At 41.3% G+C, this 26,927-nt stretch overlaps 1 protein-coding gene across 8 annotated transcripts; it reads left to right on the top strand.

Annotated features, from left to right (window-relative positions):
• The first annotated feature begins 9,608 nt into the window (after positions 1–9,608).
• Positions 9,609–26,090, top strand: LOC145784191 (importin-7-like). 8 transcript variants are annotated; one of them, XM_082595959.1, is made up of 25 exons: positions 9,609–9,727; positions 10,110–10,219; positions 10,718–10,959; positions 13,539–13,697; positions 13,955–14,111; positions 15,018–15,119; positions 15,272–15,354; positions 15,673–15,743; positions 15,964–16,112; positions 16,455–16,554; positions 16,694–16,802; positions 17,459–17,645; positions 17,930–18,137; positions 18,468–18,586; positions 18,983–19,211; positions 19,384–19,484; positions 19,921–20,043; positions 20,371–20,463; positions 20,675–20,761; positions 21,335–21,468; positions 21,581–21,723; positions 22,197–22,348; positions 23,015–23,141; positions 24,753–24,869; positions 25,404–26,090. In XM_082595959.1, the coding sequence occupies exons 2-25, from the start codon at positions 10,136–10,138 to the stop codon at positions 25,505–25,507; spliced, it is 3,180 nt and encodes a 1,059-aa protein (XP_082452085.1). In that variant the 5' UTR covers positions 9,609–9,727; positions 10,110–10,135; the 3' UTR covers positions 25,508–26,090. The 8 variants fall into 8 exon arrangements, with proteins under 8 accessions (XP_082452085.1, XP_082452087.1, XP_082452088.1 ...); XM_082595961.1 differs by having other exon boundaries at positions 9,626–9,751; positions 10,135–10,219; XM_082595962.1 differs by having other exon boundaries at positions 9,641–9,695.
• The last annotated feature ends 837 nt before the right edge of the window (positions 26,091–26,927 follow it).

Raw genomic sequence — 26,927 nt, 5'->3', positions numbered from 1 at the left:
GCGGAAATGTTGAAGAGCTTGCACAAGTGAAAGCAAGATGAACATTCCTCCGAGAGCAATAAGGATGTTGGCGGATGTTGAGATGGATGGTGTGCCTGAGTGTTGTTCATCAGCTTGGGAAATGGTCTTGTTGATGTATCCTATGGATCCCAACATGATCATAATGACACCCAGGATGAAAAGCATCAAGCTCAGCTTCACTTGTCTCTTGATCTTGATGTAACACAGCGCCTTCAAGCGATCTTCATCTATTTCGATTGTTGATTCATCTGTGGCGTCACCGCGTTTAAAGTCTTCCATTGTGTTCATATATTGTTACGCAAAATATGCTATTTGCTTTAAATCTGCAGTTCAAAAGATTGTACACTTTTATATAAAGGAACAAATGTGATAAATTGTAAAGCAGCCTACATAAGACAGTAACAAGATTTTAACTCAAACGCAACTTCTTGGAGCGTTGTAGGAAACCTAAATTTTGTGACGTCAATTTTACACCAGATTGATTTCAAATAATTCAAAACTACCAATCAAAATTTGAAACCAAAATTTACGAGTCACTTTAAGCAGAACAACGCAACCCTAAGCTCAACGAGCAGTTATTCGCTGGAGAGGCATCTTTCCTACTGAATTTATATTAGATTACGTTTGCTTTACAGTTTGCTTTACTGTATATCATAATTGCTTCCCCGGATTGTATGTTGTTGCCGCTCACTATCTCGCAATCTTGCCTTTTGATTTCATATACGTTACAGCAAAATAACCCCTTTGGTATCTGTTCTTCGGTTGTGCGTATGCTTAGCTCAGTGCGTATTATATTTTTTTATTTTGATGTATTAGGTATTTCCTGATAAGGGCAAAGAATTCTTGCCGAAAACGTTTGAAATTTATTATGTTGTTAAGGATGAGGAGCTGGGACGAAGGCACTTTTGAGGGAGTTACTTTTTTCATCGGAGTATGTTCCAAATTATCTAAATTTATTTTTCAAAGCTTCTGCATAAAATCCTATAACCTGAAATTGCTACAGTGATTGCTTTCGGGCGTGGACCTATCCAAAACTGTGAAGATTGCAGAGTTGCCATTTGTATGGTGATTGAAAATTTTTTACACGTGGAATGGCGCCATAATAATGTTTCAATTAATAAATGTTTCGGAGGCTCATTTGTTTAAGCTCTGCGTCAGATGTGCTTGTTGGCTCTATACTATAGGCAAAGTTTATTGCTGTGCTCACGCCTTGCTTATTTTTTGTTTGCGCCTTCACCTGCGGGAAAGGCGCCTTCTGAAATAGACAAAATTCATTCGTTTTTTTTCATTTGAGTGATGTTAGATCCCGTCCGCTTGATTTATTGCATATTCAATATTTTGGTGTTCGATGTAAAACTTTTCAATCCCAGTTCAGTAAACAGAACAAAGCATAAAGACAGTTGCAGTTGATGATGGTGTCAAGTCTGCTAGAACGGGTCAGGGAAACTTAGTTAAACAAGTTCCCTGAACGAAGAGTAAAGTGTTCTTCGATTGCCTTGAGCGGCGCTTCAACAAGCGATAGCATATTTTGTCATAATGCTGAGCCCGACTAATAAGCGATGGCAACAATTCTTTTATTAAACTTCTATGGTTCATTACTCAAGTTCCATCTCGGCCTCAACATCTTGACTCCTCCACTTGTTTTTAGAACCACTGTTCTAAACCACTATTGATGACATCATAAGTCACTCGATGCAATGTGACGCTACCGTAGAGCGTTGGAAGCGAAACTGCGAATTTCTCTTACTCGACTCTGGAATATCAAGACACGTTTCGTCGCCTCAGGGTGGAATCGCGTTCAGACAACACCAGAGCGGGTTCGACGTTTGTGACGAGGAGAACGTGCTACGTAACCGACTATTTTTAGAAACAAAGAAAGCGTCGCGTGTGAAAGTAGAATTGCCTAAAACAAACATTTTCCAAATTAAAATTAGTTTTTTCGTCATATGTTGGTTTCGTTCGTTGCAAGAAAGCAACACAGAAGATCTTAGCGCTTGAAAAACGTCATAAAATTTAAAATTACAAGCTTGGAATTTCATACCAAAGCGCAACTTCCCAGTCTGTGTAAGGGTTTGATCAGGAAAAGAATGAAATAAAGAAATGAGCTTGTAGCCGTCGTAGTTGTGTTTTTTCTTGATGCAATTAACTTGATAGGCCTACAAATTTACATAATTGTGTCCAGGGCCGTTGAGGAGATGATTTAGGGGCCGATACCAATGCGAACTTGAAGATTTATCTTTAAGTGGAAAAATAATAGGAAAACGGTCAAGAGGAGCTCAAAGATTCACATTTTTGCACAATTGTCAACCACAAATTAAAAACCCTACTAAAACTTGGCAAGCCGCACGCGATCGATCAAACTGGAACATCATTGTACATCGAGGGCTGTATCAGCCATGATACCTACAGAGAGAGATACCAATGAGATATTCGAACCTCAAATCAAGACACATAAAAAATGCACTAACATCCAACGAATATGCAGTTCCCCAGCCCCTTGGAAAGGTTCCGGATCTATTGGGAAGGTTCCGGGTACCGGTCCTTAGCCCCTTGGAAAGGTTCCTTAGCCCTTTGGAAAGATTCCGGGCCCCTTGGGAAGGTTCCGGGTCCCTTGGGAAGGTTCCGGGTACCGGTCCTTAGCCCCTTGGAAAGGTTTTAGGTCCCTAAAACCACCCCGGACCAGAGTCAAAAAGCACTAATATCCAACCAATGCACAGTTTCCTAGCACCTTGAGAAGGTTCCGGGTCCCTTGAGAAGGTTCCGGGTCCCTAAAACCACCCCGGACCAGAGTCAAAAAGTACCCTTGGACTCCTGTGTCAACGCCACTGGATGTGTGCGACCCAGACAGCAACGATCGCTTTTTCTACATTGTTCCCGAACAGACGTCGAAATGTAAATATTATAGTTTTGCTGGAGAGGTCAAACTAATTTTTGTGTGCCATTTGTGTCATGAGCATCGGAGTATGTTTATACTGTAGAAGCACATCATGTCCTCACATAAATAGAGATAACAGACAAAATGCTAATCAAGCCTACCACTGGCATACAAAATGGCATACTGGCATACATACCAGTACCCAGGCCCGGATTAAGGTCAAATGGGGCCCCTGTGCTAATGAATTTTATGGGGGCCCTTACCAGCTTACGTGGAGCGTGATGGAAGTAAGCTGGTTTTGCTTGCAGAGGAAACCGAGCCTTGGTTAGGTAAGTTAGATAACTTTAAAATAGCACGTGATCGATGATTAAATAAGCATGTGCAAATTAAGTCAACAATGTTTACGTTATAATGGATGCAAAATCACACACATTAAATCAACGAAACAGTGCAAGGGAAAACATTGTAGCAAGGGACCACTGTTAATAGGTTTTAGAAAACTAACATGAAATTCAGTCGAACGACTTTTTTCTGGCTTTCTTTGCTGCAAAGTCTGTAAGGATAGCATCAAAATTGAGAAGTCGCAGTTTATCACACTCTATGCTGAGAAGGCTCAGATTAGCCAACCGCTCTTGTTTCATTGTAGACCGAAGTACGTTTTTGATTCTTTTCAACTTAGAGAATGATCTTTCTCCAGAACAGTTAGTGACCAACCGTCTCCGTACGGGTGTCGGGCTTTTCCGCTCAACCATGCACCAATGGGCAGGGATGGAGGAACCATTTTAAAAGTAGGTGGGCCCAAAGGCATAGCAGTCAAAGTTAATCAAACTTCTGGGGGGCTTCGCCCCCCAGACCCCCCATAACATTGTTGCATTCCTAATACTTCAAATCGTTTATAGCCTAAATTGTGTTTTCATGGTTGCTTTTTGTGCCGAAAATGTGTCCGAAAATGCACTTGCTATTTTTTCAAATTGCCTCTAGTTTTTGAGATACAGCAAAAACATTTTTTTTTGCAATTTTGAGCCCCTATAGATTTAACGTCGTGTCGTTTATTACATAGACAAAACTGAAAGTAATCCCAGGCACATTTCTGAGTTTTATAAACGCTATTAGGAACCAATCACGTTGATTACAACCTAAACAAACGGCTATTTATTTAATGTTTACTGGCCTTTACGTTTACACAACAATCAAAATACGACGTGAAGCAAGCCTTAGGATGCAATTTTAAGATGTAGAATATATAACTTGTGCTTTGCGTTAATATATTTGTTGACTTCAACAGTATCAGACTTACTAACTAAGCTACTAAGTACAAACAACAAAATACATAGGCTACATTGTTTGGCTTAACAAACTATAGACGAATAAGCAAAACAAAGCCATCGATGAACAAAAGCAAATCTTTATTATGGTAGGCCTACTATAGCCTACTGAGCAACACCCATCAAGGTACGAAGGCCATTTATATAATTACAGAATACAAAGTTGTGTTCTTCAATAAAGTAGCTGCTTAAAATTTTATCCTTGTTTAGGAAGAACGTAATCTTGGTTCGAAATTCAATTCCTGGTAGTTTCGAAAATTCGAAAAAACTAAGTGCATTTTTGGAATCAGGGGCCCTGAAATACTTTAAATTGACTCTCACCTTTTGTGCCAAAATTTTTTTGTTGGCATGTGTAATCAAACTAGTGTGTATGAGTAAAGAGCTTTTTTTGGAACTCCTTCTCTTATTTGCCGTTTTCGCTACCTTTTCAAAGAAATTTGGCTTTCAAAAGTGGGTGGGCCAGGCCCACCCAGAAAATAAAGTAAGTGGGCCCAGGCCCACGAGGCCCACGTGGTTCCATCATCCCTGCCAATGGGGAATGGCCTATTCCTCCTCCTGTGAATGTGGTGCCGAGGAACAGACCGCAGACCACATCATCAATGACTGCTCCATCTCCAAGCCACCTAACGGAGTGGAAGGTCTACGTGTCATGGATGATGAAACCAAAGACTAGCTGTTCTCTAGTAGCCTTCCAGTGTAGCCCGGGAACATCGTGAATCTGGGGTGGTAAAAGGATAGACCCTCGGCCCCAGACGCTCACACGACGACGACGATACAAAGAAACAATCTAAGAGTTGTTTCTACATTAGGGAAAGCAGCTTCAACTTTGTCATTCTTTATTATCTGGTACATGTTTTCATGACTAAAACTTGCTTTATTTCCATATGACTTTTTAAGATAGGCTACATGTAGAAATTCAAAAGTTCATCAACAAGACAGAGAAGAGAGAACAACATCAGTAGGAAATTCTTTCGCTAAATTCATGACACTCTGTAAAATCTGTTCTCTTGATGCATGAAGATCAATTAAAAACGAGAAATTCTTAGCAATTCTTTTGTAAATTATTGTTATTTGTTAGGCTATTCAAAATTTGTTATTTTATTTTATTTTTAGGAAAAGTGGGGGCCTCTGTCTGCGGGGCCCCTGTGCTTTAGCACACCCTAGCACAATGGTTAATCCAGGCCTGCCAGTCAGGGCCGGTTTTAGGCCGATTTGACCGATTAGATGAAATTGGGCCCCGCACCTTGAAGGGGCCCCGCGCTAGCGGGGGTCCTTCAAGGTGCGGGGCTAGCACACATCAAACCTTGAAGCTGCTTTAACAATTACCACAAGAAGACAGGACGCTGAAGAAAAGATTGTTACAGAAAAAAACAAAGATATTGATGGGTATATGCTAGCTGAAGAACTTGAAGCTCTAAAAACTTTCCTTCAACCCAGAATTAAGCCGTATGCCCTCTTTGAACACTTGATAGAAAACAATAGATTTACAACATTTCCTAATGTTTTCATTGCATTGAGGATTTATTTGACGATGCCAATAACTGTTGCATCAGGGGAAAGAACAGTTTGTCAATGCTTTCTATAGAATGCGAGATTGCTAAAGCCATTGACTTTGAAGTTATTTTGAATGACTTTGCTAATAAAAAGGAAAGAAAAGTTTTTTTCTGAAAAACTAAAGGTTAATTGCCTAATTTTCCTTTTTTGCTATTAAAAGTAAAACAACATATCGTAAATAAACATCCACATTACCTTTAAATTGTTTTATAGCAAGTAATAAATGTCTATCTTTGTAGTTTGTATGTACTGGTATGTATTTTATGATATATAAACACCCATAAATTTTGCTATGAAGAGTAGGGGCCCCGTCATCACATTTCTAATTGGGCCCCGCGGTTCCTAGCACCGGGCCTGCTGCCAGTACCACTGGCATACAAAACAAAACATACCGCTACATACCACTGACATACAAAACTTTTATATAGCCTACCACTGACATAAGTTACAAAATGTACTAACATCAATGGTTTTACTGTAGTATATTTATTTACACAAAAATCTACGTAGCCCAAACAACATAGAAATAATAATAGTGATGACTTAATAATAATTGTTTTAAATGGTTCGACAGCGTCCCAGTATGCCAATCAGTCGTTGTTTGCGTTGATTCAACGTCTACAATTGTTGAGTCAATGTAAAACATATTTGATTTGCTAAATCCAGTAGCCTAGCCTATGACTCAAATCTGCAGAGAAAAAAATAACAACAATTTTGACTTATGGAATCAACAAATAAATCTGACTTCCAGAAAATAAGCAGGTTAAATTCACTTGAACAACGGTCTTCCATTGTGACGGCATGCCGCTAGCTACGATGACTGAGCGCAAATCGCCACAACGCGTCCTGTGGTTGTTATTGTTGTTGCACACGCGATGATTGTAAGGTAATGAATTCAACAGGTCGGGGATTGTTTTGTTTACCATAGAAACGATTGATAGGATAGCTCAGTCAATGTAATCAAAATACATAAGCAAAGTATGGTTCGACATTGACCTAGCGTTTACGTGACGATATTGCCGTTACGTTGCCGTTACGTTGCCGTTACGTTGCCGTTACGTTGCCGTTACGTTGCCGTTACGTTGCCGTTACGTTGCCGTTACGTTGCCGTTACGTTGCCGTTACGTTGCCGTTACGTTGCCGTTACGTTGCCGTTACGTTGTCGTTACGTTGCTGTTACGTTGCCGTTACGCTATTACATTACGTTGCATTCAGTTCCGCATTCCAAGGACAGCTCTCCATTCAGGTGCACTTAGTTGAAGGAGTAGGCTAATTCACAAACAGCAACACTATCATAAACTTTGCTCTGTCAATCTCGGTGACCTGGCCTACGTCAGTGATTCAATGCCTCTACGAAAATCCGAAACTAGTAACTGTCGTTGAGAGGCTTTCTCATTACGGTACCAGGATAAAGATTCAAGTCATCCATGAGAGGTAGACCAAACTTTTCTCAAGGCTTTCTCATTACCAGGATAAAGATTCATATCATCCATGAGCGGTAGACCAAACCCGAAAAGGCCTGACAACTCTCAAGCCGCTGGTATGAAGTGTTTTTATTTGGACAGGCCCAACTTGCATGATAAAATGTAGCCTAGATGTTCTTAAAATCGGGTTTGTTTGCCTCGCAACAATAAATTTGGCGCTTCTGTTCAGTAGGCTAAAGTTATAGGCTACTATAAGTTGATAGCCTACCAGCCCTTCATCTTGGATCACTAACACCTGGAAAGAAAGGTGGACACACCACCTTCAAACTCTTTCCCAAACGCTGAACCTATGTCCAGGGCTGTTGAAAGGATACCCAACAAGATTCTCGGACTCCAAATTAAAACACTTCAAAGAAAATCGAACCTTGCATATTCAAAGAATACGTGGTGGTTTCTTCAAGTTCTCGACACGTTGTTAGTGGGCCGTAAAATCATCTCCGGACTGGGCCTAAAAACGCTCCATGGTCCCTGGCCTGTCAACCCAACTGCCATACCTTCGGGAATAGAGCTCAGGCAACTTTTCTGGGTGTCCTACCGCTGAATTGTCTCTTCAAAGGCGTTGTTCGCATCGGCTCTTTGATGCACTGGTGAGGCCTAATTAGCATCTGTGGTATGCATCTGTGGTGTGGTGCAGCTGTGGTGCAGAGGAGCGGACCGTAGGCCGTCCATTATAGGCCTACTCTACCACTGCTCGATTTTTACTCCACCAATGGTAGTTGGCCCATCAACACTGGAGGACCTCTATCATCAAGTGGCTGCTCGAGGAATTCTCGGACATTTAATCCTCCATAACCTACTAGATCTTAGAGGCCATGTTCGCCCCGTTAGCTCAGTGGTTACCCGCTCGACTCAAGATCACGCGGCGATGGTTTGACTCTCGGGGTGTGCGTTTGAGCAACACATTTCAGGACTGCTCTCCATTCAGTGGCACCTAATGGATGGAATAATTCCCCAGCAACAACATTTCAACAATTCAAATTCGACTGATCGACTTGTCGTTTCTAAACTCATGGCTGGTCGATAAATATTCAACATGAGTAAACAACAGCAAGTAAATTGAGCTACTAAACCCTGCTTTGAGTTTCAACTTTTGTTTCTCACTAAATTAAAAATTAGCAACAAAGACCGACGATCGGAAACTTCACTCTGTCAATCTTGGTGACCGGGCCTGCGCCAGTGATTCAAAGTTTCTACAGTTATGCAAAACTGCCAGGATTAAGCTCTGCAAGAAGCTTTCCCAGTCTGAGGATAAAAATTTAATCAATCAATCAACTTTTTTGTGAAATTAGTCAGAATGAGTTGTGTTTTTCTACCTTTGGCAACGCTGGTCCACAGAGACTAAAATCAGAGTTGCCACATCACGTTTACGACCATGGCCAATAGATTGCAATGTAGTAGTTTTGTGAAAAAATTAAAGTAATATTTAGATTTTATAAGCATTCAAAAGATCATGTTTTCTAATGCTTACAACTATGATTTTTTTCTTGGGTTAGCATTAAAACTGAAGTGCGGTTTAAATTCTCATACAATTTTGATAAACATTTGAGAAAACACCAAAATCTCTTCCCGACACAAAATTGTCAAAGATTGGTTGTTCAAACAAATGTTTTAAACCTAATGACAGTTTATGTTATAACCAGGGACTGAGATCCCTAGTTATAATACAGAAACAAGAGAAGTGATAAAAAGCCCACTGAATGAGAAATTAATTATAAAAGTGTAGACTTAATACCTTCGCTTATATGATCAAGATGTATTTTTGAGAATTGGATACAATCAATCAATCAATCAATCATTTTATTTTTTGTCATTAACGCGTTCGGGACGAAAAAGATACTAACTGCAAAAATCGATATAAACCTACCAGCACGTTAATGAACGGGAAAAGGTGGCAAAACCGTGAAAGGTTTAAAACGTGCCTGAATGAAAAATTATGTAGTACGGTAGGCTATATATCAGTAGTTAGCACGGCCACAAAACCAAAAAAAAAACAAATAGCAAAAAATAAAACAAAAACAGAGAAGCACACATGTAGTTATGAATGACAGCCTAATGAAAAGTGTTGTGGATTGAATTTGCCAGTTCCAATATTGATGTGGATGAGCAGTCATACACAAATACTTTGGCTAAGCCCACTTATTAGAATTTAAAAAGCATATATTAACTGGTAATTTAGTTTTATCATTAATTTATATGGATAAAAATGAGGTTAAGATTTTTTTTTGCCTTCAAACGCCTCTGAACGATGACATGATTTGAGCAAAACAATTGCAACCTTTTTTGGTCATCTGGCAACTTGGATACCACCACACAAAAACTACTTAGGTGATTTTTTCTTCCGCCACATGTCTTGCGAACTCGTTTGGAAATTAGTTTTCTGCCAAATTTTGAGAGATTGCTGCTGAAGTGCACAAAAAGAAAAGGTTGAAAATTCAGGTATTGGAATACGGTGTATTGATTCTTGGAAGGTCAGATCTGCCTAGACACTGCAGGTTATTCAGAGTATGTTTTGTTAGTTGCAGTTGTCAGCTTTCTAAGAAAATATGCATAGCCTAGGTCTAGTTTACGGTTAGAATACGTACATGTTTGTATTTGCAAAGAGACTGTAATATGTGCATTAGATTTATAAACGGATTTTCCAATAAGCAGATAGTTTGCAGTTTATGTATTATTTTCACACTTGAGAACAAATTCACACACACACACACAAAAGAAACAACCATGAAGACGCTGTTGTGTTCTGGAGGAGTAATCAGCCATTAGTTAACTCAAGAGTAGTTCTTATTCAATAGCTAAACATTTCAAAAGTTTTTGTAGACTTATGTAATAGCAATATCATTCAAATGCCAGATTGCTCAACCACCAGCTATTTCAGCATGGATCCTGCAAAAGTGGTGACTGTTTTGGAGGGAACGATGAATCCTGAGTTAAGAAAAGCAGCTGAGGAACAGCTTGATCAAGTGGGTGGCTGATTGTTCTTTTTTTAAGGTAACCTTAGGTTATAGTGCATAAAGCTTGCCTCCTTTTGTTGGCTATTGCACAACACAGAAGAGAGCTGGTTTTAATATAATTGTAGTTCGTCAGTTTCTGTGTTGACTTGTATGGTGCTTTAAATAGTATGAAGCATGCAAGCAAAGTTTGATAGAACCTTGGTTCAACAGGCTACTGCTCTGCTGTATTCTATTTCTTGGCAAACTGGATTGGAATTTTAAGCAGGTCATTCGATGATTAATTGGTTATGTTTTTCTACTGGTTCCAGTTGTCTTTTGTGCTGCATTTTTAATTGTACTAGGGTGACAGCTGACATACATAGATGACCTTGCAGGTCTTTCGTTGCCATCCTGTTGTGCTGATAGACACTCAATTTGTTTGTACTTCTTGTTTGTTTATCTCCAATAAACTGAACTGTACTATATGCAGCCTAATCTTCATCAAACCTTCATTCCAATCGATTGCAGATGCACAAAGTACCTGGCTTTACTCCACTGCTTCTCCAGTTAATAATGTCAGATGAGGTAGCCATGCCTGTCCGACAGTCGGGAGCTATTTATCTCAAGAACATGTGCACTCAGTGGTGGCACGACCGTGTCGACAAAGATGATGTCCCAATTCCTGATGTCTTTAGCATTCAAGAAAATGATCGAGTTATGATTCGTGACAATGTTGTCGAGGCCATCATTCATGCTCCAGATATTATCAGGTAATGCTTAATTAATTATTTATTTCACAACAAACACCTATTTCACATCAAACATTCAAGCTAGATAATCCAGATGCTGCTGGGATGATTATGAAGTAGGTTTGGTTTATGCAGTGGACTTTGTGTTCTGCACTTATAGATAAAATTGAGGCAGTGGGCCGTTCTTTCAAACCAAGTTCTTCCATATCACAGGCCTGCCACATTTCTAAATTGTTGGACCATGATTTTGATTTTTTGTGCAAACACCTGTAGTAGGGTGGTCCTCAAATGTATGCAAAAATTTCAAACTTAAAAAATTGTAGTGCACACACTTCTAGTTGGTTCCTTTTTATATAAAAACATTTCCCTGAAAGTTTGAAAGATTTTGATAAAGGTTTAGAGGTGCCAGATTACAGGTGAAAATTTAATAAATTGAGCGATTTACGATACCCACCCAAGATAATGTAACATTTGCAATTGTACTTTAAAAAGACATAACACATCATGACAGAGCAAACAATAAACATGAGAAAAATGATATGTAAGAATACCGTACTCTCATCCAACTCTGCAGCAGGAAACACTGATATTACTGAAAAACTAGAAGACGTTGGAGCTGGTATACAAGTCCCCCCCCCCCCCCCCCCCTTGGCAACTCATGACAAAGGGGAATTGACCAAAACATGTGGATTGAAGTGTGTCAACAGTAAAGCAAAGGTAAAGTAGTTTCACCCTACCCATATGTTTGGTCGAGTCCTGTCTTTGTCATGAGTTACCAGGGGGGGGGGACTTGCATACCAGCTCCAAGAAGTTTAACTCGCAACAAGATTAACTAGTGCTTAATAAAGATAAATACATAATACAATTCAGTCTGTGGACTGGTACACTTTCTGAAGATTTTTTTTTGCTGCAAGTCGGAAGAACATGCCGGTGCTGTTTCACAACTTGCAGAATGTATTGAATTTGCTCTTCATCTTTCGTTAATACATTGTTAAAATTTTGCATCAAAGCAACACATCTTTCGGCAAAGTCATTGATTACATGGAGCCCACCAACAATAGCTTGCGCTTTCTTATAGTTGTCATCAACATTCCATGATGTGATTTCCACCTTCAGAAAGTCACATGGTAAGTTAAGAATCTGGAAAAATCTCATGGTGTTTGATGTGACAAAGTGCGACAGATCTTTTGATGAAATATCATCTGGTACTCGAGAAAGACGCTTTGAAGGAAGGTGTACTGCTTTGATGAGTTAACGCGGATACCATGGCGTTTTTTGAGTAACAGAAACAGCATCATTAAAAAATGCCAGGCTCACAAGTTCTTCACTTATACCCACAAGTGCCTCGAAAATGTTTTCATGGCTTTTTGCGATAAACCTGCATCATGTTGCTCATACTCATTTACCGTTTTCAAGAGCACCAGGTCATGTCGTGGTGCACATTTAGCTAAAGGTCCTGTGAACCATGATTTTACATACACCTTCAAAACAAACAAAACAAATCGCTTTAAACCACGTTGCTCCTAACTTGACAAATCAAACTGCATTCGAAATAAGCAGATTTTGAGTGCATATACAGCAGTTGCCATCCATCTGGCACGATGAAGGGCGCCAGGATGACAGAATCGAATTCCAGGTGGTGGTGTTCCATTGAGGATTATGACCGATAATTCTTGGTAGTCTCTTGGATGATTATTGTTATGCAGATGGTGGATACAGAACTGTATAATTTCATCAGAAAAGCTGCTGTCATCTTTTTCCAATGTCACATACCCATCTTTATTCAATGTACTCCATTTTGATTTAAATCGCTTAAAAAGGAGAATGTCTGGTCCAGATGATGGCCCAAGGCATGTCAAGAATGCTTTTTGGAATATTAGTTCCAGAATATGGTGACAAGCCAGATGAAACATGTCCTTGTTCAATTCTTATAAAATTAGGACACAAGCACCAGACTTCTGACCAGTATTGCTGAATCGAACTAGCTTTAGCTGAGTCTAGAATATCTGCTCAACTACAGACAAAGCTTTGGTAGCTGGTGTGACATACGGTAATTTTATCTACTGTTAAAACTATCAACATGGCAGCCAAGTAATGGTGATCAGTGAAATGGAACAACATCATGCTGATAAAAATAGATTAACCCAGTTTAAAAGAGGACATTGCCCACAACTATATCAACAGTTGGATAATACAACTTCAGTGTGTCAAGTATGGTTTTACAGACTGTACCTTCCCAATTCCCATATATTCGCATAGGGAAAAAATCTGAATTTTCAAAGTAAATCTGGCACCTCTAAACAAAGTTCAATCTCTCTGAAATTTTTACAGGGTCCATTTTTGATCATTTGGAGATGTTTTGGGTTGTGTCACATTGCATTTTCTAAAATTCGGTTTTCGGGACCACCCTAACCTGTAGCAGTGATAGGGTTTTAGTACATGATTGGGGTTGTTTCGGTGGCTATTGCCTATTGGTGATTTGTTTTAAAGTTTTTTTCAGTTAGTTGTCTTCGTGGTGCTAGAATCATTCAATTGCTGCTTTCTGACTGGCATGGCAAAATGATTTGTTTGAATTATTATCAATACATTTGATTTTTCAGGAGCCAACTAACTGTGATTGTGAGCAACATTATAAAGCATGACTATCCTGAAAAGTGGCCATCGGTGATTGACAAGATATCTCTTCATCTTCAATCCGACAACCATCGGGCCTGGATGGGAGCACTTATGACTTTGTACCAGCTTGTTAAAAATTATGAGTAAGTTTCATCCGCTACTTCGTCTTCATGTGGCCAGAAATATTGTGACCTTTTGAACATCACCTTGGCATTCTAAGGAACCACTCGCATAGTTGACATGAATGTTTCCATTTGTGTAGTTGTTTCACTGTCCAGCGGGTTTTATTACCTGAATGTTCAGTTGTTCACACTGACCCCAGTTCAGAGTTCATGGATGGCAGGTTGTGTTTAAAGTTTTTCTTTTCTTTTTTATGAAGATAATATGAGGTTGCTTGTAGGTTCAAGAAGATGAAAGAACGAGGACCTCTTATCGCTGCAATGAAGATATTCTTTCCTGTTATGCTTCAGTTGTTTCAAAGATTTATTGATGACAACTCGGCCACATCCACACTTTTGCAGAAGCAGCTTCTTAAGATCCTGTATGCTCTCGTCCAGGTAGCGACATAACCAGTGATCAATACTAGGGTGGAGTGAAAAAAATTTTTTTTTTCAAATCAAAAAATCAGATTAACCAAAAGTGGCGTATGGACCTAAAATCAACTTCTGAAAAGGTTTTGGGTTTGTACCACCTACACCCAGGTGGCCCATAATTTTTAAAGGTCATCCGAGGGTTAAATTTCATGAAAATCCCATAATTTGGAAACCGGTTAAGCTAGAATGTTAGTTTTTGGCTTAAAATTTCCAGAAGGTCCATGTTTATATATGCTCTAATGCAACTTTTGTCTCTATTTTAACTACATAAGCTAATAACAATAAAAAATGACATTTTAGTTTTAGTTTAAACTAAAATGTCAATTTATTAGAGACAAAGTCATTTATTATTATTATCAGCTTATGTAGTTAAAATAGAAACAAAAGTTGCATTAGAGCATATTATAAACATGGACCTTCTGGAAATTTTAAGCCAAAAACTAACATTCTAGCTTAACCGGTTTCCAAGTTATGGGATTTTTATGAAATTTGACCCTCGGATGACCTTTAAAAATTATGGGCCACCTGGGTGTAGGTGGCACAAACCCAAAACCTTTTCAGAAGTTGATTTTAGGTCCATACGCCACTTTGGGTTAATCTGATTTTTTGATTTGAAAAAAAAATTTTTTTCACTCCACCCTAATCAATACTCACGAATCATATCATGAATGGTGTGTTTACAATGAACACTGCGATCTCAGCTCATTTGTGAGCTTTGCAAATATATTTGACCTGTTAGGAACGGTTTGTTATGTGTAGAATGGTTTATTCACATTTGCCTCCTTTAACGTCACCTTTCAAATTTTGGTCTCATCCTTCCACGTTAAACGAATTTCCTCACAATATAACTGAAGTGTCCTCTCTTTGTAGTATGCTCTCCCTGTTGAACTCTTCAATGAAGAGACCATGGACCAATGGATGAAGCTTCTACGGGCCACCGTTGTGCGCCCTCTGCCGGAAGATACTTTACAGGCAAGTTTCCACGTGAGGATTGCGGCTGCAGTAACACTGAACTAACTGTTTTCAGTTTATTTACTCTGTGGCAGCACTGAGTTACGTAATCACATCACCCGCTATGGGTTGTTCCAACACCCACTAATAATAAAATCATATGACACGTGCAGGTTGAAGAAGACGAACGCCCGGAGCTCCCTTGGTGGAAATGCAAGAAATGGGCGATACACTTCCTGGCAAGGGTCTTTGAAAGGTTTCAATTTATATCGCATTATGTTATCATCTTTCAAAAAAGCGAGTGCATGTTTTGACTTCGGAATCTTCACTAGCTTGTGCCCAGACAGCAATTCAGTCGTTTTTGTACATTGATTCAACGTCTGCAGACTGATTTGCTGTCTGGTTATATGAAGGCTGAAAATAACCCAGCTTTCTATCATAACCAGACATACCGGTAGTGCTGGTATTCTATTTGTTGTGTTGACGTTGCGTGGTCTGAATCTTCAATATAATCCCCACTCAATCATTTGACTTTGGTCAAGGCCCAGCAATGAATTCCTCCCATTCGTTCCAGGTACGGAAGCCCAGGCACGGTCATGAAGGAATATAACGAGTTCTCGGAGTTCTTCCTCAAGAGATACTCAGGTCAGTGCCGACATGATAATGGTAGTGACGGTCTTCGATTATTCCGTCATTTTTATCTGCCTGGTGTAACTTGAAGTTTGAGATTGCTGTTTCACATGTTATATCTTGGACGAAAATTCTGGTTACATAATTCATGTTCATTAACTTTTCCTTCACTAAATCTTTGAAATGATTGAAACGTGTCCATCGCAGCCACATGATGGTGGTCTTGTTGTTCCAGTGGCCATTGTCCAAGTGACTCTTAAAGTTATGGGGGAGTACCGCTCCGGTCACTACGTGTCCCCCCGTGTCCTACAGCAGTGTCTGCACATCTTGGAACAGTCGGTGAGCCACGCCATCACGTGGAAAGTCATAAAGAACCCTTACCAGGTACCACTAGGTGACATCAGTGTTGCGTATTATATCCAATGTATGCGTCACTTTAGTTAGGGATGGATGGGTTGAGTTCGTTGCATGGAATACCATGGAAATACTTCTCCATCATCGGAGATATCTGTCTCACTCCGCGGATGGACAGCGCGAGATAATGTTTTTTCTAAGTTCCCGATGACCAATCAAAGTTGTTTGATCCCTCAGTGTTCACATACATTGCGCTTACACCAGTAACGTCCTCTATGTACTCTCATGTTGTTGGTGTTGCATGAATGCTCTCACATGTCAAGCTCGGTTTTATCACCAATGGGACTAACCTGTACCTGGTGACATTGGTAGGATCTGTTGAAGGACATCGTCTACCCTCTCATGTGCTTTACTGATGAGGATCAGGAGATATGGGACGATGACCCTCATGAGTACATCCGGTTGAAGTTCGGTGAGTGTGTTCGCATGGTGGCGCTGCATCGACCTTATTGTTTTTACTTTTATTTGAATGTTTGTGTTCAACTCCTTCATGGGCGACGATGCTGACTTTCCTTCTAGTTCTCACCCAGCCATTGTGACGTTGTTTGCAGATGTGTTTAAAGATTTTCTATCACCCTCTAGCGCCGCCCAGTGCTTCATGCATTCGGCTTGCACCAAACGCCAGCAGGTGCTACAGAAGACGATGGGATTCTGTTACGGGTGAGGTTCATTTCTTTAAGTTCAGTTTTGTTATATTTGCTCCGAGGAAGTCTATAGTTAAAGGAGTACACGTTAGATATTATCAACACTACAATAAAACTGCTCAATGCCAAGTTAAAAAAGTGGAGCAGGGCGAATTACACCAAACATAGTTGGTACTTTCCAAAAAACCTTACAGCCTGTTTTATGCTTGTTGGGATCATCAGAAAATTCTTATTTAAATACAATAGAATAGTTGGAGGAGTATATCCCCGATTTCTCCTGCTAGAATGTTTATTCCTGGCAGTTTGATATGGTTTGAACTAGTGACGCAGGCCTGGATTGAAAAAAGTACCCGCTTGTTGAAGCATTGCCAACTGTTTCCTCGTCATTAAGCAAGGAAATGCCACTTTGCTCATGCAAAAATTACTTTTTATCTGCCATTTCTATAGAGGCAGAACATAGACTTCCATTAGAGCGGGCGGAATATTGCTGTTACAGGAAATGTACACGATTGCTAGGTGGCCTGGGCCACGATTCATTACTCGATGGACCACTTCACTTTATTTTCCACATTAACTGGGCAACTTGTTTTGTCGCACGATGCGCCTGCCCACCTCCTTGCAACCAGGGGACGTCGGTTCGATTCTTAACCAAGTTACTTTTATTTCTGGCAGTATTTTGACGGCATCTGGAACCATGAACGCTGAGAGCTCCCGGAAGAAGGATGGAGCTCTTCACATCATTGGATCCCTGGCGGACACACTGTTGAAAAGGAAGATGTACAAAGATCAGTTGGAGTTGCTCTTAGTTACCCACGTGCTGCCGGAGTTGAAGAGCCAGTACGGCCACATGAGGGCGCGGGTGAGAAGGAGCCGACACCACAACTAATCCATCGGCGTATATTCAATTAGTACAACTTGGAATATTCTTTCTCGTAATGTGTTGCAAATGCATTTTATATTTCATATAGTACTGGAGGCGTACTTCCATTGCTAGAAGGATTTGTCTAAGCTCAGAGAATTTATAGCACATTGTTTGCGCATTAAGAGCACCCCGTGCAACGTCGTATAGAGTAACTTCGTCATGTCAGTTGCCTAGCAACGATCGAAAGTGACGTTGCAGCTGACGTCATGCATTTCGTGCAGGCGTGCTGGGTGATTCAACGCTTCAGCGAGGCCAAGTACAAGAAGAAGAACAATGTGATCGCGATGGCGGATGGGATTAGACAGCTCCTCATCTCGGATACCCAGCTCCCCACCAGAGTTGAGGCCGCCATGGCTTTGCAATCCTTCCTGAACGGACAGGAGATCGCCGAGAAGCATTGCATGCCGCAGGTCCAACAAATCATTCAAGGTGAGTGAGCAGATGAAAGCTAAATGGTTTCCGTTTAATCATTGAATATATTAATTTATGTGCTGGATGCTGCAAGCTCATGTGGCCGTCTGTGTTGCCTTCTCGCAGTGCACGTCATTGGTGAAGTTACTTCGCTTCCACCATAAAATTGGTTTTCTACGAACTTATTTCACTTTCTGCCGAATCAGATGCCGCCACGTGTTGCTTGTGCATTCCTTTGCTGCTAGGTCTTTGGACCAACCACAGCGTAACGGCGTCCGACTAAAAAGAAGGTTATCAGTGCACACTGGCGTTGTCTTCCTCATGCTGACGTAATCTTCTTTGTTGCAGCTCTCCTGCAGCTGGTCCACGACACCGAGAACGATGATCTCACAACCGTGGTACAAAAGGTCGTCTGCTTGTATTGCGAGCAGATCATTCCATACGTTGTCGACATCACACAAAACCTGGTATTTAAACGTTGTTTTAACATCAGATTTGCATCTCACGTTGATTGTTGATTGCGTCGCTCGCTCCATGGTCGCGTTGCAACTTGTTATTATTTCTTGCTCGAGACGAAAGCAATAACTTAAAAAACGTTTAACACTTAATCCCAGCGGAAAAGAGTTCAAGTAATAATCTGGTGACATATCACCCTTTTCCAATCTGCCTTGAGCCAGCATGGAAGCAGTACGGCTCATAAAATCACATGGAACCCTGTCAAGTAACCCATGTTGATGCGCAATCTGCTGCAAGCGGAGATAGCGAATGATTATAATTTGTTGAAACGTTAAAGTGCTGGCTTAGGTCATCGCGTCACGATGAAGGTTCCCGGATGAATAATTTCAACCTGATGTCGTCTTCAGACGTTAACCTTCCTTAAAGTCTTGGAGAAAGCCACCAAAGACGAAGAGGAGGGGTCCGGTGCAGGAGATACGAATGATAGCAACGATGATAAGACTGTGACTGCCATGAGCATCCTGGGAACAATCGAAACGATCCTGGACATGATGGAAGAGGAGAGAGAGATCACCATCCAGTTGGAGGGGATTATTGCTCCTCTAGTGGCTCACATCCTCAAGAACAGACTGATCGGTGAGCCAAGATGATTTGTGGATTGCTTTTGTCCTGTGGCTTTTAGCTTTCCAAAGCGATCCAGTTTTAACTGTACGCCCCATGTTCCGACGTGTTGTTCCATCACAATGGACTTTTTTGAGATAACCAGTGGGAGTTTCCCAAAGACACATCTCCAACATTTGTGTTTCAGATTACTACGAGGAGATTCTTTCACTGATGTACTCACTGACTTGCCAAGCAATCTCTCCCCCAATGTGGGACGCTCTCCCCCTCATTGCTGAAGTGTTTGAGGTGAGTTGGTGACTGCTAATCGTGGAATGTCATGCAGTTGTAATATTTGTCAACACTTATTGCAATAAACTGTTGTTTTTTTTAAAGTTTTTTTTGAATCGCCAAAAACGAGCAGAATTGTTGGTGAATTCATGGAAGTTTGAAAGTTTACTCGAAACCACGAGCGATGCTGCAAAGTGAAGTCTACTGAAATTCTCACTGCCACTAGTTCGGCATTGTTAACTTGAATAAAATAATTGGCTTCCTCGATGCGGCTCACTGGCTCCTTTTGATATCGATTGAGCACACTCATGTTAATTAGGCATCTTCCAAATGCTTCCACCTGGGAACTCTCTGCGTGTGAAGAAGTTGCAGTGTTGACAGCAACGCTGCGTTTATGTCATAAGTTTTCTTGTTCTCATTAATCACATTGCTCTTTCATCCCCTTCTTCCTCAGGATGATGGATTTGACTACTTCACCGAGATGATGCCATGCCTCCACAACTTCTGCACAATCGGAGCTCAAACCGTGATGTCCACCCCCAAGTATCTGGAGATCATCTTTTCGATGTGTAAGAAGGTAAGTGTTGCCGCTGTGTTGCGCCCGAGAGCATAGCCGAAACAATTATTTGTCAAGCAAGATTCCAATTTAAAAATTTGTAACCCATGAAGAGTCGTCGTGTGAGCCTCTGGGGCCGAAGGTCCATCCTTTTACCACCCCAGATTCACGATGTTTTCGGACCATGACGAGTGAAGACAGTGGATTATTTCTTAAGTTTTACTGAATTACAATTGGGCGGTAACTTCCATAGCTGGTAGTGGATGTTCAACTCCAGCGGTGTGTTCATTTGAGCAACAATGCCAACATCGGTGGTTAGGTCACCATTGTAAATGTTTGTGTGATTAGATTCTGGACACAGAAGAGAATGAAGATTCGGCCTCCCACGCGGCCAAGTTGCTTGAAGTGATCGTCCTCCAGTGCAGAGGAAACATAGATCAGGTCAGTTTGATGGTTATTTGACGTCAATTGTTTCAACTTTTGTGTTGGTCTAACGTTACTTTTGCAAAACAACTACACTCACACGAAATGATTCTCATTAGAAAAGTGAATTCAGTGTTTTCAAGTCATGCTCGTGTGAAGTGACACTAAGTAACGTAATGATACGTCATGGATGTGCTTCAAAAACGTTGACAATCACCTCATTGTTTAGTGTCTTCCTTCATTCGTGGAAACGGCGCTGTCCAGACTGACGAAGGAAGTTTCTTCCAATGAGCTACGAACCATGTGCCTTCAAGTGGTGAGTGTTACGTCACACGCACCCGGATGTAGCTGGCACACGTGTCACGTGTTCTGTTATCAAGTTGCTCGTAGGTTGAGGTGTTTGCATCCTCATCATGAGGAGCGGGTTCCCTTTCCTGGGTGAACACAGCACCATATGGGCATATGAATTCCTCCATATAATCTTTGAGTGAGATCAAGAATTGCAGCTTGCAACGCTTTTGGGTCGCGCAGTTGGCATTCATGCCATCTTGTTAGCCAAAAGTATTCTTGAAATATATTCGCTCGTCGTGTCGTGTGAGCCCCTGGGGCCGAGGATCTTTCCTTTTGCCACCCTAGATTCACGATATTCCCAGACTACACCGGATTGATTGAGAAAGTCTCTTCGGAAGCTAAATCCTGATACTTTTTCATATTCATAGGGGCTAGATTATGAAGTTGGCAGCATAAAGATTCCATCTGCGGATTAATTCAATGCATGAGGCGGCTCTAGAACTGCTTACGCTCACGAGCTAGTGTTGCTCACGATCTAGTGTTGCTCACCTTTCTGCTATATAGGATTGTCAATGACGTCAGCTGTGTGTTGGTTCAGGTTGTTGCCGCCATCTTCACCAGCCCGACGCTCCTCACGCAAACCCTGGACAGCATCACCTTCCCCAACTCAAATGAAACCGTGTCCCAGCAATTCTTCCGTCAGTGGTTCACTGACATCGATCACTTCCTTGGGTATGTCGTCATAATTATCATGAATGAGAGTGATCTGAGAATCAGAGGACGTCATTGCTTGTGTCATCTCTGGTGACATCACCTTGATCCGTGTGTGAACGCTCTCTCACAGGATCCACGACAGGAGGGTTTGCGTCCTGGGACTCTGCACTCTTCTTAACCTCCCACAACGTCCTGCCTCCCTCGCCTCGTTGACTCCACAGATCATCCCATCCATCATCAAGCTCCTCCAAGGACTGGTCCGCGCTTATAAAGGTAACGTCAGATTCTATTGTTTGAATGACGTCATACCTGGTTGTGAGTGATGATCGTGAGTTGGAATGACATCATACCCGGTTGTGAGTGATGAATCGTGAGTTGGAATGACGTCATACCCGGTTTGTGAGGGTTGTTCGTGAGTTGGAATGACGTCATACCCGGTTGTGAGGGTTAATTGTGAGTTGGAATGACGTCATATCCTGTTGTAAGGGTTGATCGTGAGTTGGAATGACGTCATACCCGGTTGTGAGTGTTGATGAGCTGGAATGACGTCAGATCTGGTTTGATGCTAGGCCGATCTGATTTTAAGTGATCAATAATATTTGTTTTTAGATTATAATGACCAGGTGATGCCATCAAAGTTACAACTTTTTATAGAATGGGCATTTTCGACTAGTTGAGGTTTTAATGGATTCGCTGCCTCATGTTTGCAGCTCGGAGTAAGAAGTTGATCTTTGTTTTCTTCTCAGCTAAAGGAGAAGATGAGCACAGCAACAGCTCGGACTCATCAGAAGAGGAAGACTATGATGATGATGGAGCTTTCGACCATGAGGAACTCGCATCGGATGAGGATGAAATTGATGAGGAGTCCGCCGAATACCTTGAGATGCTCCAGAAAAAGGTGACGTCATCTCAGCGTCTGGAATGTTTCATGGAATGAAGTGGATGTGGAAATCTTTACACTATTCGTGCCTTCACCTCCCCTCAAAACATCCACAAGCATGTGTGGTTACCGGGGACAACTATTTCTCCGATCACATAATTGTCACCATGACAACGGTTAATAACACCAAGAGATGTTTAAAGTAACTTTCGATAATTTCCTCTGCGTTGGAATGGCTGGGACATTGAGATATCGCGATTCGCTGAGGTGGACCTTGACGTCACACTCTTACAGACGAGAGGAATTGTTTATGGCGAAGTGTCAGTTGCCAAGTTTAGTTGAGTCATGTCGATTTTATTTGAATAATCAAATAGTGATAAAGCCACTGAGGGACCTTGAAAGCAAATGAATGATTGTCGTTGGCCATCTGTACGGAAGGTGGCGCTGAACTTGCTATGTTTAGTTTTTCAATGAAAATCCTGCCGGAGAGGTCAGTCTTGGATCATAGTTCACCACAGTTAGCTTTCAATGTCCGAACGGCTTTGTTCATATTTGCTTATTCAAATAGAATTCAGTAGACTAGCAAGTCAGCATGCCGGCCTCAAGCTGATGAAGATTCTAGTTTGTTTTGCTTCCAAATGAGAAGGTTATTGATAGATTGTAATTTTTCTTGCTCCCGAGCAGGAGAACGCTCCGGATGATGACTCGATCTTCTCGGACGAGGAGACGGATCTAGAAGGCTTTGCGACCTTCCTCGAGGCAGCAGACGATGACACGGAAGAGTTCAGTGTGTTCAAGGCTAGAATGCATGGTAAAGAGTAGGCATGGCAACTCTTAGATAGTCGCGCACCAACAGCTGTCTTTTTGCGAAGTTAAGTTTTAGTTATAAATGGTGGAGTCTGAATATGTTGTGTGTGACGTCATTGTCTCATCATCCATTGATAGATTGTGAGTTTATGTTTATTAGGTCTATAGGGTGAATCACTCGGTGGTTCCACTGTTTCTTAGTCAGAAACAAGTTCTGCAGGAGATCTATGTCTATAGAGTTGTGGATAATGTGAAGGAATTGAAATAGTCAGAGATCAAGCTGTGAAGGAGTCGAAACACAGGGATGAAGTGGTGCTGGAGGCCGAATAGTCAGGGATCAAATTGTGCAGGAAGCAGAACATTCAAGGATCAAGCTGTGCAAGAGGAACAGTCAGGCATCAAGTTGTGCAGGAGGAAAAATAGTCAGGGATCAGGTTGTGTAGAAACAGGAATAGTCAGGGATCAGGTTGTGCAGGAGGAAGATCAATCAGACATCAATTTGTGCAAAGGGAAGAGCAGTCAAGGATCAAGTTGTGCAGGAGGAAAAATAGTCAGGGATCAAGTTGTGCAGGAGGAGCAATCAGAAATTTAGAATTCAGTTTGTACAGGAGGAGCAATTAGAAATCAAGTTGTGCAGGAGGAATAGTCTGATTAAGCAGTCTGTTTGTGCAAGAGAGGGAACAATTAGGAATCAAGTGTGCAGGTAGAAGAGCATCATAGATCAAGTTGTGCAGGAAGAAGAATTGTCAGGGATCAAGTTGTGCAGGAGGAGGTACAGTCAGGCATCAAGTTGTGCAAGAGAGTGAACAGTCAGGGATCAAGTTGTGTGAGAAGAAAAATAATCAGGAATTAAGTTATGCAGGAAGATCACTGATAGTTCCAGGAGTAGAACACTCTGGACACAACATTGATCATTAGGCTTCAGGAGGATGTTGAAGTGTTATAGAGTAGTTGAGTGAGATGCAGATGTGGAGACGTAAATGCCCAGCCACTTCCTCTTTAAACTCATCCTTTCATGAGCTTCTTTTCACTGTGATCACTTCGTTCAGGAATTTGATGACGATGATCCAGATTTAGACTACGAAACTCTTCTGGAGGAGTTCAATACTGTTCTCGAAGATGAAGAGGAAGAAAATCAGCCAGATGAATTCATCACTTTCAAAACCGTCTTTTCTTGTAAGAACCCGACTAACCAATCTGTGACGACACTACTGGATTGTTTGCATGGCAACTCATCAAAATTGCTTTATTGTTGTTGAGCCAACTGCTCAGCGATGGTGTTTTTCGTAGTCGATATTCGTTTTTCGAAATTTGTGTCGCACTTTCGTGCTACTTACAGGAGAGACCACGAGAAGTTGATCCCCCTTCCTGCTGTAGCTGTCTATTTCTGGATCGTAATAAAAAGAAACTTTTGTTCCATCTAGAAGTTGATGCTGGAAGGATTGGTTGGATGAGGGAGTTTGCCTCATCATTTGTGTTTGCAAACTTACAAAACGAGCCTTAGCCCGAAACTTGGTGGCAAACTCAACAAAGCGTTTCTTGTGATGACGTTTGTGGTGTTTATGTTCGATTGTTTGTTGACGTCATAAGGCTTACCATTGTTCATTTTGTTCAGCACTAGAGTCACGTGACCCGGAATGGTACGCGTCATTGTTGTCCGGGCTGACCGACGAGGAACGTAGCGCCCTCCAGGAAGTGTATGTGCTCGCCGACCAGCGCCACGCTGCTGCAGGTAGGTGGTGGAAAAGAGCCATTGAAAGGATAATTTGGGCCCGTTACCAGTGGGATCATTTAAGATACTTCCAAGCAAACTGCTCTGCCGCAGTGTATATCCATAAACTATGCAACGTTTTCTTTAATTTTTTTCATCCCCCGGACCCTCCTGCCAACGCTACTGGTCATGACGTCATGTTTGTAACGTACGTTTCGTCGGTCACATGCTGTCAAACGAATTGGAATTTCACGTTTGTTCTGGACCTTGCAATTGCATGGCCAATCACAAAACTGGCGATGACGTAACGAATTGGTTAACATTTTAATGTGGAAACGTCACCGCCTTAAATCAGCAACGCTGATGGTTTGAAGGTGGAAGACTTGTACATGTTGCCACAACATTTTAAATATCAAATGTAGTTTAGTTGTGTTGAACTTCTGCTTAGCGTTGCAAACAATGTTTACAGATCTATAGATTCCCCTCTGAAACATGCCCGTGCCAGTATTTGACTCGGGACTGTGTCGTCATCGACTAATTGTTGCTTCTTTGCAGAATCAAAGAAGATAGAAAAGACGGGTGGATACCAGTTCGCGACCACTAGTGTGCCAACAACCTTCAACTTTTCCTCTTCCAGACCACCCACTCTCTCCCCCTGAACCCCCGGTCGGACCGGGGGGCCCCCTCAACCCAAGGTTGATATTTATTGAATGACCCGAGGCGCCATCGCAGCTGGCTCCGGTTTTATTATAAAAATTTATCGAGTTCGTGGCATGAGTCAGCAGTTTCTATTTTGCTGACTAATTGCCAACGAGTTCTATTGCAAAGTGACGTCGTTGAAATTTGATCATTCTGGTGCTTCCTGTACTGCGCATTTCATTTTATTGGCTAGCACAAAAGATTACTTCATGGCTCTCTTTGACGTCACCCTTCTGATAACTTGGTGACGTCATGGTAACCTGATAACTGGAAGACTCCTGGTTTTCAGACCTCAATGTTTGTAAGGATTGTAAGGAAGCGAATGATTCTCCTTGAAATAACTCACCACTTTTGTATTCACTCTGTTGCCCTGAGTTGCCACTTCACTGAGCCCCTCCATGGCAGTGTTGCCATGGCATACGTAAATTTGGCTCGTTGTTAAACTGGATCGTTAGAACTTTGGTCATTTTTATCTCTTGTACATTTGGTTGGTTGAAATGTTGCTTTTGAGTTTCGTTCAATTGACCATCTGGTTGCCTCTTACCACGTTTGTTTGTTTGTTGAGCTTAGCGCAGTGCCTTACATCCGGGTATGTCGTACCTCCAGGTCGGGCAGTAATTCAAACAGGGAGACAACTGGAATACAATTAAGAATCCACAGTTCAAAAGACGAGTCTTCAAATCAAAATTGTATATCAATGGCGCCACCGCCCGGAATCGTAGACGTCAATAAACTTATCAGCGAATTCGACGATTGGATTTGAAAAGGAAACTTTCAAAACATTTTGCCACCAGATGTTTAGTTCATCATCATCATCATCCAAATTTGGTTTTGTTCCCACTAGTGGGGGTGGCCGATTCTTTCCTCACAGCCTTCACTCCTATTCTCCGTCTCTTTCTGTCCATCGCGTCTCTTTATTGGACGTCCCCGTTTCGTCTTACCATCTATCTTTAAAGTTGATGTCTTTCGTAGAAAACTTCCTCCCCCCTTTAGGGTGGCCTTTTGTTTAGAATTTTGTCGGTGCCAAATGTTTAAAGTGTTTCATTTGGTGAAATATATCACATGCAAAATAATTTTAAAAGATTCTCTTGTTTAAAGGTAGCTTAAACCCTCTTATTTAATTAGTTGCATAAAAGTAGTAGCCAGTTACTTTAGTGCACTGAATTTTTGTTGATTTCACTATTGTGTTGTAAATATCAATATTTTCCTCCATTTTGTTGAAAAATGCAGCTTTTAGCACCTGACGTAAAATCTAGACCAGCCAGACCTATATAATGTATTAAAGTTGGATGGGAAGCCAAACATTCTGCATTTTTTGTTACTTAAATGAAGCTTTTACCATTTGTGGTTTATGGGATATCAACGTTGGGGTCATTTGCT

The sequence above is a fragment of the Aplidium turbinatum genome, chromosome 15 (assembly GCF_918807975.1).
Source record: "Aplidium turbinatum chromosome 15, kaAplTurb1.1, whole genome shotgun sequence".
In the NCBI taxonomy this organism is placed as follows: domain Eukaryota; kingdom Metazoa; phylum Chordata; class Ascidiacea; order Aplousobranchia; family Polyclinidae; genus Aplidium; species Aplidium turbinatum.
This window is presented reverse-complemented; position numbering and strand designations above follow the sequence as displayed.